The 12,493-nt window shown below is 56.6% G+C and overlaps 6 protein-coding genes across 6 annotated transcripts; 2 read left to right on the top strand and 4 right to left on the bottom strand.

The window, feature by feature from the left end:
- Positions 1-102: 102 nt before the first annotated feature.
- On the bottom strand, positions 103-1,476 carry VTN31DRAFT_417 (uncharacterized protein; the record flags this gene model as incomplete). The annotated part of the gene is made up of 1 exon (XM_069404528.1): positions 103-1,476. One exon carries the CDS (start codon positions 1,474-1,476, stop codon positions 103-105), a length of 1,374 nt encoding a protein of 457 aa, XP_069263273.1.
- Positions 1,477-1,990: 514 nt separating this feature from the next.
- On the bottom strand, positions 1,991-2,649 carry VTN31DRAFT_416 (uncharacterized protein; the record flags this gene model as incomplete). The annotated part of the gene is made up of 3 exons (XM_069404517.1): positions 1,991-2,024; positions 2,077-2,398; positions 2,475-2,649. 3 exons carry the CDS (start codon positions 2,647-2,649, stop codon positions 1,991-1,993), a joined length of 531 nt encoding a protein of 176 aa, XP_069263272.1.
- A 315-nt stretch (positions 2,650-2,964) lies between these two features.
- On the bottom strand, positions 2,965-5,992 carry VTN31DRAFT_415 (uncharacterized protein; the record flags this gene model as incomplete). Its single annotated transcript, XM_069404506.1, has 2 exons — positions 2,965-5,737; positions 5,793-5,992. The coding sequence occupies 2 exons, from the start codon at positions 5,990-5,992 to the stop codon at positions 2,965-2,967; spliced, it is 2,973 nt and encodes a 990-aa protein (XP_069263271.1).
- Positions 5,993-6,680: 688 nt separating this feature from the next.
- VTN31DRAFT_414 (uncharacterized protein) lies at positions 6,681-7,198 on the bottom strand (the record flags this gene model as incomplete). The annotated part of the gene is made up of 2 exons (XM_069404495.1): positions 6,681-7,145; positions 7,196-7,198. 2 exons carry the CDS (start codon positions 7,196-7,198, stop codon positions 6,681-6,683), a joined length of 468 nt encoding a protein of 155 aa, XP_069263270.1.
- A 135-nt stretch (positions 7,199-7,333) lies between these two features.
- On the top strand, positions 7,334-8,006 carry VTN31DRAFT_413 (uncharacterized protein; the record flags this gene model as incomplete). Its single annotated transcript, XM_069404484.1, has 2 exons — positions 7,334-7,781; positions 7,837-8,006. The coding sequence occupies 2 exons, from the start codon at positions 7,334-7,336 to the stop codon at positions 8,004-8,006; spliced, it is 618 nt and encodes a 205-aa protein (XP_069263269.1).
- A 1,107-nt stretch (positions 8,007-9,113) lies between these two features.
- Positions 9,114-11,961, top strand: VTN31DRAFT_412 (uncharacterized protein; the record flags this gene model as incomplete). The annotated part of the gene is made up of 2 exons (XM_069404473.1): positions 9,114-11,555; positions 11,617-11,961. The coding sequence occupies 2 exons, from the start codon at positions 9,114-9,116 to the stop codon at positions 11,959-11,961; spliced, it is 2,787 nt and encodes a 928-aa protein (XP_069263268.1).
- Positions 11,962-12,493: the final 532 nt, after the last annotated feature.

The raw sequence follows: 12,493 nt of genomic DNA, 5'->3' as shown, positions 1-12,493 counted from the left end.
AACGCCGGAACAGTCTGCTGGATGGTTTGTGAATTCTGAAAAAGGTACTATGCTCATCTATGCACACGCTGGCTAGTGAGAATTTTGCTCTCATCATGCCTGCTAACCCCTATTCAGTGCAGCTCTGATCCTCCTCTTGAGTTCCTCAAGCATGGCGTGTCTGGAGTCTTCAGTTCGAGAGGCTGCATCTCGGTTCTCCTGGGCCCTGCGTATGAGATACCTGGTGCATTCATTCACAGATCCCCAGACGAGGTACTTGTACGGTTTGGGAATCTCCTGGCCTGGGCCGCTGATGCGAGCCGCCTTGGACTCCTTGACCAGCTCGCAGCTGAGATCATCAGCCATGCCCTGCAGCTGCGCATAGGCCATCTCGATGAGCGGGCGGCCAGCATGGGCCTGCTGGTTGCGGAGAGCCCGCGCCTTGCGGACAGACTGGCGGTTATGCGTGGCAAGAACGAGATCAACACGAGGCGCGTTATTACCCAGCTCCGGAAGCTGCGCCGGCAAGACATTCCTGAACTTGCTGTATTCCCCCGTGATGAGCGCCTCGGCAATGGTGTCGTACGCTTCATCGGTCCCTTGCTTCGTTTCCCAGAACAAATGCCGCGGGTCGCTGCTCAAATACGCACCGCGCACGAGCTTCACGCCAAGGACAAACCCTTCGCCGTGCGCCGCGGCTAGATGCTTGGCCAGCACTTCCGGAGTTGACTTGCGGTATGCCTGGTAGGTGCCGTAGACGAGCGCGCGGGGCTGGCCCGTTGGCCGGTGGCCCCGATTATATTGCCGCTGCAGCCGCAGCACCCACCCGTCAATGGCCTTCTGGACCGCGTCATGCTCCGCGTCGACGAGGAGCCGGACATTGCGCTCCCGGGCCCGCTCACAGATTTCCGCTAGCGCCTGCGCGAGTTCCGGCGGCGGCGGCGCATTATCGTCACTACTACTCCGGAGGAGATGCTCCACCACTGCCCGCCCGGCTCCGGTAAGCTTGAGCGCGACCATGTCGCCGTCCCCCGCAATGTCGACCGTCTTCAGCGTCCCGGCGGCCCACTCACGAATCTCGCGCGCGGCCCGCTCGGTGTCCTTTGAATAGTCTCCCGTGTCCGCGACGGTTTCCGCTTCTCGCGCATACCCGAGAATCACGCCCGCGTACCCGAGCTGCTTGAGCTGGGCCACCGTCCTCCCAACCTCCTCGGAGGTCTCACCGGCGCAGAACTGTGCATAGAGCGTGCGCCGGAGGAGGCCTCGGAATGGGTCCGCGTTGCGTTCCCGTTGCAGTAGCTTGTCGAGCCCCCTCAGCGCGGTGTCGAGCAATCTTGGGGATGAGGATATGGTTGTGATGGCTAGGGTGCGGACGACGGCGCTGAGTGGGAGGATAGATAGCGCCGGGATCCCCGCCGGAGGGGGTGGTTGGTGCTGGAGGGATCGGACTGTTGTTGAGACATGTCGAAGTAGCCTACGAGTGAGTTTGTTCGCCATATTGAATTTGACCGTGTTCTCATACGCTGGGAAGTTCTTCTAGTTTATGAAGTTATATAGTATGGAGTTTGCCAGGACAGAACCAGCGCAGCACATGGCGGACAACTCTTATTTCTACGACGGCATCTCCGTTCCGCGTGTTCAGGCTAAGTGTCATTCGTCCAGTGGTTGCAGTACCTAATATCGAGTCGGCGATAGAGCCGGTTCGTGACCAACCGGGCCGGTCGTGCAGCATGCAGGCCCAATGTTGTGGAAGCGTTATGGAGATTGAAATCCAATCCTAGCCTAGACCTTCGGCACGGCGGATGTACCTATCCGATTGCCTGGAATAGTGATATACATGGATCAAGTCTAAAACAATTCGTTCATTAAAGTGACCAGTCATGCAAATTCAAGGTAGTTACTGAACAGGCCTTCACCATACACCAAACCAAAGTACTAGTATCTTATAGTACCTCTAGCCCTCCTACACTTTTCACAACCGAGCGATTGTTCGCGGGATGACTTGATCATCTCAATCCGACAGCGGCGGATAATTCCTCAGGAAACTACTCACTTTGGTCAGCCTCGAAAAACCCCCCTCCCCAAAGGAAGACTTACTGCGACGGGCACTCATATCCCGACGGATTCTTCGTCAAATACAACTGATGATACTCCTCCGCCTCCCAGAACTTGGCCGCGGGCTCGATCCTTGTCGTCACGGTCTTATCCTTGAACCACTGCTTGGCCACCTTGTCCGTGATTTCCCGCGCAATGCGCTCCTGTTCCTCGTCGTGGTAGAAGATCGCGCTGCGGTACTGCCCGCCCACGTCGGGACCCTGGCGGTCCGCCGTGGTGGGGTCATGCATTCGGTAGAAGAACTCGATGAGTTGCCGGTACGTTACAACGGAGGGGTCGAAGGTGATTTGTAGTGCTTCAGCATCTGCATCTTGAGTTCAGTACTATGGATTACTGTAGAATGGGTTTGGTGGGTTGAGAGAGAGGGAGGGGTTCAGTACGCCCAGTCGTCCCCGAGCAGACCAATTTGTAGTTCGGATCCTCGGTCGAGCCTCCCGTGTAGCCGCACTTGGCGTCAAGGAGACCCTTGCCGTCGCCAAAGTGCTTGCGGTAGAGGTGCTCGACACCCCAGAAGCAGCCGGCGGCAACCGTGGCCTTTTGCGCGTTGGAGGACATGGTGGTGATTGCTCTGGTGGAGGCTGAGGGAGGATTTGAGGTGAAGGGTCGGAAAAGGCGGGAGAAGAAGAATGATGCCATCGATGAGAAAAAAAAAAATGCAATGACTATGGAGACCGAATTAATAATTGTCGGCGATGTCTCCGAAGCCAAAACTACTAATTTCTATTGATACAGCCCTTGTTGATGGAGCAAGGAAAATGCGTCATGGCAATGGTACGAACCAAAGTATAATACAATCTGCCAGAATCCCTATCCGTTCCCAACCAACGCCAACCACCAACAACAGAATAGTACAATACACAAGCACAAGGATTAGTAACGCATCGAAGCGTTCAGTCTTAAATCCCGGCCCACGCTGACCTCCCGTGGCCGGACATCCGACAACGACGAGACTCGCCGCGTCTTCGTCACCGACAGCGCCCGCGGCCCGAGCACATTCGTCTCGTGGTGACTCTTCTCGCTCTTGACCATCCGTCGCGCCTCCGACGCTGAGAACATGCCACTCTCCGTCGGCGGGCTGCCCAGCGACGTCGCCGTTGGGCTGCGCCGCCGCTGCATCCGGCTTACTGGCAGGCCCGAGACCCCGCTGCCGTAATGTCCGCTGGAGATCCGCCGCATCGCAGCGCTGATCTGCATCGCATCCTTTTCCTGCGACTTCCAGTTCCTTTCCCCGTCCGAGCCGGGACTGCTGCCCAAGCTGCTGCCGCTTGAAGTGCGCACGGCAATCCGCGACCCTTTCGCGCTCAGGGGTCGGTTGAGAAAGCTGCTGTTTTCGATGCTGCGGAGCGGAGACGACTCGTCTGATGACAGGTTGGTCAGCGTCGGAGGCGCCGGCACTGGCGATCCTGACGGGCGCTTTGCGAGGAATCCGGCTTGGAAGCGGCTGTTTTGCTTTGGGATGTGTAGCTCGGGTGCCGGCGGGAGAGGTGAAGACGACCGCGGAGAGTCCACGTTCTTGCTGCGCACAGGAATGCCCCGAGGCATTGGAGACATTCGAGGCAGGGGCGGCTCGGCCGACGATATGTCTTCGCTGCATTTGTCCGTCTTTTGCGGTGTTTCCTTCTTTTGGGGTGTTCCCTTCTGGGGTGTCTTCTCGTACTCTGCCAGGGACCCTTCCTGCTCGTCGTCCTTCCACCGAACCGCTCGTTTGACTGTCTTGGTTGGCGCCTTCTTCGGTGTGAATGTTACTCCCTTTTTGGCTAGCCCCAGCTTCCGCCGTCGCGGAGTGTTCTTGGTCGGCGATGTTACTGTCGACTGAGGGAGCCCAGGCACCGGTGTCATTGTTTTTTTGGGCGTCAAAGCCGCCAGACTGGATTTTCGCCGGCGCACCAACGGCTGGATGGGGACGTCGACTGTCGGCTGTTTCCCGTCCGGCTTCACCACGTTGCTTGTCACACCCGTGCAGGTTTCGAGCATCTTGAGAAGCATCTTGCGTCCCGTTTCGATGGCCTCCGCCTCGGACAGCTGCATCATGCTCTCAATGGCTGAGATGGTGGCAAAGTGAGCCTGCAGAAGAGTCTGAACCGTGGCCACGTCGCCGGCCTTTTCCTGCTCAGCAACGGCTGACAGCATCTCTCGGTCGGCCTTGGACTTGAGCAGCTCCGCCTCCCGCGTCAGATTAGAGATATCGCTGTTGTCGCTGGTCTCGAATTCGCGTAGCTGCTGGATGCCATGTTCCAAGGCCGTGTTGATCGGCCGGTCCCAATTGTTCTTGGCGATGCGCTGGTTAAAGTGGTGTCTCGTATTCTCCAGCTCGAAGAGGATCCCCTGAGCGGTCTTGCGAACGGCCTGCAGGTTAGCCATCGGAGCATCTCCTCCGCACGACTCGCAGACGCTGTCAAACGCTGCAATCCACGACGACAGAACGCTGATCCGCCGACAGACCTGGCGGAGCTTCAGCATGCTGTTCAGCTTTTCCTGTCTTTCCGCCGCCGAATGCTCGTATGCATTGCGGATTCGGTTCACGCTCTCGCGGATCACAGCCTCCTTCTTCTCATTCTGCTTTCGGAATTTGGCAAACGCTGCAGACTCAGCCTCGCGCTGCTGTGCCCGGAGCTCGTTGATTAAGTTCATTTGCTCCTCAATCTTCACCAAGTAGTCCTTCACGTGGCGGTTCACGTTGTACACGTTCCGCGTCACCTTGGTCTGGATATTCTTGGCGCGGTTTGCGTACCGGAGGGTGTTCTGCGTCTCGTCATAGTGCTGGCTCGACGGGCTGATGCACACAATCATCACCGTCTTGCAGTTGCCGCCGAGGGAGAACTTGAGCAGCCGCGTGAGCTTTGAGTTTCGGTATGGCACATGGTTCCTCCGCCGCGGATCGCACAGCGCGTTGATGCAGCTGCCCAGTGCCAGCAGGGATTTGTTGATGTTGGCTCCTTCCTGCAGCCTCTCGCCGCGGTTCTTGGTTGCGCTAGCTCTTTCGCTGCCCGCTAGATCGATGATGCTCAGGGTCGCCATTGTGAGCGGCTCGTTGATGTCCGCATTGCGATCCTTTTGGGCAACATTGATTTGCAGGACGGCGTGTGACCGGGAAGACGTGGCGTTGGCATCCGTGGGGGACATGGTGCGGCACTCGTTCCCGCGCATGATCAGGTCCATAACTTCCTGCACATTCTTGGGCTGATGGCTGGACAGCCCTGCTACAGACACTGACTGATTCGCGTCTTCGCGGAGTGTCAGGCCGGCCTTGCTGCCTCCGGGAACAAGCAGATCGCGGATGGTTTCGTTGTAGATCTCCAGATACGATAATGACACCTCCGTCACTTTCTCATTCTTGCGTTCTTCAATGCGCTCGAAAAGCTCCTGCATGGTGAGGAAGATGATCCCGGGCTGTTGGGGGGTGCCAGTGATTGTATGCGTCTTGCCGCATCCTGTTGCACCGTAGGCGAAGACGGTCGCGTTGTACCCGTCCAGCACGCTGTCCAGGAGATTCCGGGTGGTAGCCTCGTAGACCTCTTCCTGCGTGGTGTTTTGGTCGAAAATGCGGTCGAATGCGAACGTCTGATCTTTGACGCGCTTGTGTTGTGGTACGACGCTTCGGGAGAACTTCTGCACTGGATTATCTTCAGGCGGATCAAATATCCTAGTTGATCAGCAAGTCATCCACCACTGAGACGCCAGAGTGCTCCATTACTCACAGACACTTGTCGTCAACCACTTTGATGATGGATCGGATGCCTTTCTGGGACAGCTTGGGCGTGGGTGCTCCGGCCAGAGAGCCGTCCCCGAGAAACAACGGAGTATCGTCACATTTTGACAGCTGCGCCGCCTCCTGGATCGTGAAAGGCCGCACGCGGACAGTGACAGAGATTGACGAGGCGCTGGAGGAGCTAGCCATCGTCTCTTCTGCGCGGCTTGCGAATTGGAGTTGGTCGAGCAGAGGCTCGAGTAAACAAGCGGAGGCCTCTCAGCTTGATTGATTCACCGTAGCAATCGTCGGGGCAAAGGGGGAATAAATACTCAGGGGATAGAATACAGAATACACGTCGTTCATCAGGAGTATCAGGAGCTTCAGGGGCTCTGTTGAAGTGGATCTTCATGACAGCGTCCGTGTTGACTGTTGTTGGTTGCTCTAGCAACCGGAAATGGTGCGTGTGCATATAATTATTGTGGGGGTGTGCGTTCTACTAGCATTGGCAGACCTTATTGCCACGGCCACACTAGGTTAACACCACGCATCTAAAAATAACTCGTAGTTAACCTATTAACTTGAAGTTAATTTGTTGAAGCGGTCCCCATGTTATCCTAAATGAGGTTATGTATCTGGTTATCTTTGCTTCTCGAGGTCCATCCTCGCATACGGCTCCGTCATTAATTCGTAGAGTACAATGGGGCTATGAGCCTTTCGGTCAGGGAGAATACTGTGCAGTGTCCAGGATTTATCCATCTATCATGCCGCCAAGAGACTCAGACGAGCTGTCACAACGGACATCAAATGTAGGTCAATATCGAGACCAGCCTCCAACGCCAGACACCATGAAATGAAAGAGATCCCCCAAATCTAGATCGTTCATGCCTCGTAATGATCACTCCTCATCGTCCAGAGACGGCAGCACGACGTCCCAGCCCGGATCATCGATTTGCCGCTCGAGATCGTCGCGGTCGTCCTGCTCTTCCGGACGCCGACGAAATCGAAAAGCAATGGCCTGGTTATTTCGGATGTTCACTGACTGCAGGCTAGGCTTCATGGCCGCTTTGGACCGGGCCGTTGATTTCTTGGTGCTGCCGTTGACCTCCTCGGTGTGGTCATCCGGGTCGAGCAGCGTCCAGCCCTTGTTCGGCTCGTTAGGATCGATGGGTACGCCGAGCTCGATGTCGGCAGGATCATCGGGGACGGGGTCGCCATTGATTTCCTTGGTGTCGCGGGATTTCAGGGCGTGCAAGAGCTTCTCCTTGGTTGAATCGATCGATTCCTCCGCGGGGAGCATCAACAGCACGGTTGTTTTGTGCTTTTTGAACCGTAGAGTCCAGCTGAGCGGGTCTGGTTTTGACTGCTGAGTTTGTTAGATTATTTTCTGTTTGTAGTATTGGAGATTCTCACCATTTTGCGGACTGTGTTTTGAGGATGAGGTGAGAGATTTCGGTCTTGGTTTCTACGTCGGACCGAAAAGACTGATCAATCAACCACACCTCCGGCTCGACACAACCTTGAATTTCACTCACCAATCGCCTTACGAGGATGTCGGACTCAGACCGCACCTGGTCCGAGGAGCCCGGCCTCCTCAAGGTGCTGCGCTGGTACAAGCTGTTCGACTCCGACAGTCCCCCACGACTCGGTATGCCAATTCAAACGAGACTCTACTACACCACCTGCAGCGCCTTCTCCGTCGGCATGGTCGTCGGCGCGTCCCATGGCTCGAAAAAGGCCGCATACCAGTTCCGCGCAGAGAACGCGCATAGGTTTCCGACCTCGTCTACCGGGTGGTTCCAGTACCACAAGACCAAGAACTACAAGGCAATCGTGGGTGGTGTCTTCGAGGGCCTACGCATGGGAACCAAGCTGGGTGCCGGCGCAATGGCGTTCTGCCTGTTCGAAGAGACCGTCGACTGCGCGCGCCGCGATCGCCGAGATTTCATGTCGACCGTCATCGCGGGCTTGTCTTTTTCGGGCATCTACAGTCTTCTGGGTACGTTGGCTTGGACACTAGGATGGGATACAAGCTGATGGTGATCGAATCGCAGCGCGCCATGATATCTACGCCGCCGCACGAACGACTCGTCTGGGATTGAAGCTGAGTCTGGCGTACGGGCTAATGCAGGATGCCCTGGAATCTCTCAAGGGGAATCGCCCTGCATATGTGAAATGGATTCTGGGAACAAGGCGGTCTTCTGAATCGTCGGATGCACTGTGATTTCACCATGGCATTGACCATTGACGAGTCCTCAACCATCCCACTGAGCACAGCCGCTTGCGAGAATGGGCCTGTCCTCAGCCCATCTGAACGTCTCCATCCGGTGGGCGATGGTCGACACGGTCATGCAGTCCGCATGTCAGCCGTTGTCCGCCACTGCCTACGATTGAACAATCCGCCAGGCTGCCAGGTTTCGTTTTAGGCCCTCGGTGCGCCGGCGTGTCAAAAATCGGCAGACAGTCTCCATCTCTGCATCTCTGCCTTGCATTGTGACAGACGATGGATAACAAGCATTAGCCTACGAGTGCGATACCATTGTTCGCATCCGTCAATTCCACCTACTTCATACTCTACATATTAGGCTACTATTATTAGACCTACATGTACTAGGCCTACCGTTCAGCTTTGAGCTCCCACCCTTAGCGAACCGTTCTGTGTCCCTCTTAGCACGTCAAGCCGTATTCGGCCCCCAATGCCCTGACAACGCGTCCTGATCGCCCCTTGGTCCAAAGTAGAATGCTTCTAGAAAGCCTTGGCTTGCTCATCGCGCTCTGAGAACGGACTGCCTGGTGGTCCTCGCGTCTTTAAGTTGAGAACTGATGGTTCGCCTGGGCTCACGTGCTCCTATCGCAGCGAGGTGTGATAGAATACCGCATCTCCTGGCTTGAAACTCCCGTCATGACCACCGCTGATGAATTTCGATCTTGTTCAAGTATTAAGGATTAACAATTCCGGCGATTGACCCTGGTTCTTTGATGAATTGAGTGCGATTCTTCTGGATCCTTAGTGCTCCCCCGCTTCGCGATGATCGCCGCCTCCGCTAAGTCTAAGTAAGACGGCATCGCTTCGTCTTGCCCAGCGATTTTCCACCAAACTGCTCCTGCGGTTCGTATAGCCATATTGTCTGCTTCCAGGGCATGATCTCGCTAACATCAGCTTGATTGCAGACAGAAGACTCTGCTCGCGGACTCGCATTTCTCGCGCCAGACACCCACCGCGGCCTTCGCCCTCGTCGATGCTTCATTCCGAGGGCCCATCATGTCTTGCTCTTGAGGTCCCGGCCACGCTGCTTCTGCGACATTTCTCCGGCGACACAGCTGCGCACACATGAGGCGACATCGCCGATCCAGCAGCGGCGCCAGCAGGGCGGCCGCGCCGATGCCCGAAACAGTCTCGGTCATCCACTCCTTCAACTCGGCCACTAATCCCAACCTCCCCGCGCGGCCGTCGCCCCTAACCGCGTCGCAGATCCAGGGCATGCCCCTGGACCTGCTCGACCGCATTCGCTCTTTTCCACTGTTCCAGTCCACCCCCGAGTCCTTCCTCTACGAAATCGGACTGCATCTGCGCCCGCAGCTACACAACCCCAATGACTACATCCTCACCGAAGGTGACGAGGCCAAGGCCATGTACTGGCTCGTTCGCGGCGCCGTCGCGGTGACCTCCCGCGACGGCGAGAGCGTCCATGCCGAGCTTAAACCCGGCGCCTTCTTCGGCGAGATCGGTGTCCTCATGGACCGCCCGCGTACTGCCACCATCATCGCGCGCACCCGCTGTCTGCTGGTTGTTCTTACCAAGGAGGATTTTTGTAAAATCCTGCCCCAATTTCCCGAGGTGGAGCGCGCCATCCGGGAGGAGGCCCTGGAGCGCTTGATGATTCTAGAGAAAAAGAAACAAAGTAGCCGCGAATCGGCTCCGCAAGCTCCGGGCATGCACCGGAGGGGCTCCAAACGGGGACATGACCACGGCACCGGCGAACTCTCCCCGGACGACGAAAATGACCTGAGGCTGATGAACAAGAGACGCAAGTCTCCCAGCCCCGGTGTGGCGGAGATCACACCATCCAGCGCGCTGGCCAACGGCATGGTGAACGTGCGCTCGTTACTCAAAGAGATGCCCCTGTTCTCGGGGCTGCCCCCGGACTTGCTGCATTTTCTCGGCCTGAAGCTGCAGCCGCTCTCGTACCCGCCATTTACGGACATCATCCGTCAAGACACTATCGGTCGGGAAATTTACTTCATAGTGCGCGGAGAGGTCGAGGTGCTCAACGAGAGCCATGGCGCCTCGCCGCCGCAAAGATGGTTCGACGACCAGGCAGGCCGAGGATTGAAGGTGAAGGCTCGGCTAGGCCCGGGGCAGTATTTCGGAGAGATTGTGAGTCTGTCTCTGACTCCACGCCGTACAGCCACGGTCCGCTCCGTCACCGCAGTCGAGTGTCTAATGCTCGACGGCGATGTGATTGACGAATTCTTCGAAAAATGCCCGGAAAATATCCGCGCACAGGTGCAGGATACGGCCAAGCGTCGTCTGGAGTCGGCGACGGACAACGACGTTCTCATGACCGACGCCGATGCCGCGCCGCCGAGCTCAGACCGCCTGACGGTCGATGATAGGCTGATGGTTCGGAATTTCCGACGCAAGTCAATGCCGTTGGTCACTCTGACGGAAACCGAGCTGGACAGCTCGCAAAGCCCTGGAACGAATGAACCGCCAGTGCTGAGGCCCTCGGATCCAGATCCCTTTTTGAATGTAGCCCTGGACAATGTCAGGCTGAAATCCCGTCGCGGCTCGGTTGGCGTCATCCCGCCCAGCGAGACGACCAACGGGGATGACCCTCGCCAGACAACGCCGGTTGAGCCTCGGCCCGGGAGCTCCTTCCAGGGCGTCACGCCGTCCATCACGACCACGTTTGCGTCTCCATTTCCGCGGCCGTCGGAAGATGGTCTGCTTCCTCACCCCAAGCCGGACAACCGGGGCATCTTCCCAGACAATGTGCTCATTCGGATATTCCAATATCTGGAGCTGCACCATCTGCTGCGCTTGCGAGCCGTCTCAAAGCACTGGTCGGATCTGTTGACGAACGAGCCGTCACTTGTCGAGTACCTCGATCTCAGCATCTATAACCGCAAGATCACGGACGACGTGGTGCGAAACATTATCTGCCCGTTTGTGCGGGACCGCCCACGGTACGTCGACATCAATAACTGCTTCCACATCACGGACGATGGGTTCGGCGCGCTGGTGGAGGCGTGCGGCGCCAACGTCAAGGCATGGAAAATGAAGAGCGTGTGGGACGTGACCGCGGGGGCGATTCTGGACATGGCCAGCAAGGCGACAGGCCTCCAGGAAGTTGATTTGAGCAACTGCCGCAAAGTCAGCGACACGCTGCTGGCGCGACTCCTGGGGTGGGTGGTGCCGGCATCGACGCTGGCACAACACAACGGCGCGCGCAACAGCGTGATCAAGCCCACATTGGTGACCCCCGCAGGCGCAGTCTACGGGTGTCCGCAGCTGAAGAAGCTGACGCTGTCGTACTGCAAGCACGTTACAGACCGCTCCATGCATCACATTGCGTCGCACGCAGCGCCGCGCATCGAGCAGGTTGACCTGACGCGCTGCACTACCATCACCGACCAGGGATTCCAGTATTGGGGCAATGCCCAGTTTACACGGCTCCGGAAGCTGTGCCTCGCAGATTGCACCTATCTAACCGACCATGCCATTATCTGTTTGACTAATGCGGCAAAGCAGCTGCAGGAGCTGGATCTCGTGAGTATCTCCCCCTCCTCCTTTTCTTCGAGTCCATCCTCTGACCACTCCAAACTTTCAGTCTTTTTGCTGCGCCCTCTCGGATACCGCCACCGAGGTTCTCGCGCTGCAATTGCCCAAGCTGACCAAACTGAACATGTCCTTCTGTGGTTCCGCAATCTCGGACCCGTCCCTGCAGAGCATTGGACTCCATCTCGTGTCCCTGCGGCACCTGTCGGTGCGCGGCTGCGTGCGGGTCACGGGCGTTGGCGTCGAAGCCGTCGCCGATGGCTGCCAACACCTCGAGTACTTTGACGTCAGCCAGTGCAAGAACCTGACGCCGTGGATCGAATACGGCGGGCAGCTGCGGTACAGGCATCGGATACACTTCGAGACGGTGGCGCAGAACGGGAAAAATTTTCGGTGATTTTCTTTTTGTTTTTCTTTTTTTTTTTTTTTTTTTTTTTCAGCAGCGTATATGTCGGGAGTCCGACACTGTATGGTTTGTGTTGGGATATCCGCCTATGTTTGTCAGGCATTTGTTACGGTGCATGGACTCATGTTGGATGATCAATGACTGTTTGTCTGGATCATTTACAATCATTCAATCTTTTTTTTTGTGTCCTGGACAACCATCAAGGATCTGGTCATGGAGGGACAGGGGCGTTTTTGGAGTTGAAAGCAAGACAGCATCTTGGATCTACAGCACCAATATCTATGGGCATCAGCACAGCCATTTGTCTGAAGAAAACAAAATTCCATTGTTTCCTCTCTTCCAAAGACATTTTCGTCTGTCCATTCTTCCATGCAAAAGCTTTACAATACAGCAGGATTTTTCTTTCTGACTAACAATGGACAAGGACTCAGTCTTGCGCTTCAAGCCGCAAACCAAAGCACGAGCCAAAGAGACAATGGGGTCTTGTTGGTATGCTTTCAGAGCTGCGCCTCGTTTGGTTCCG

Source organism: Thermomyces dupontii (assembly GCF_041956625.1).
Source record: "Thermomyces dupontii strain NRRL 2155 unplaced genomic scaffold VTN31scaffold_1, whole genome shotgun sequence".
In the NCBI taxonomy this organism is placed as follows: domain Eukaryota; kingdom Fungi; phylum Ascomycota; class Eurotiomycetes; order Eurotiales; family Trichocomaceae; genus Thermomyces; species Thermomyces dupontii.
The sequence above is the reverse complement of the archived record's forward strand: the minus strand, read 5'-3'. Positions and strand labels throughout refer to the sequence as shown.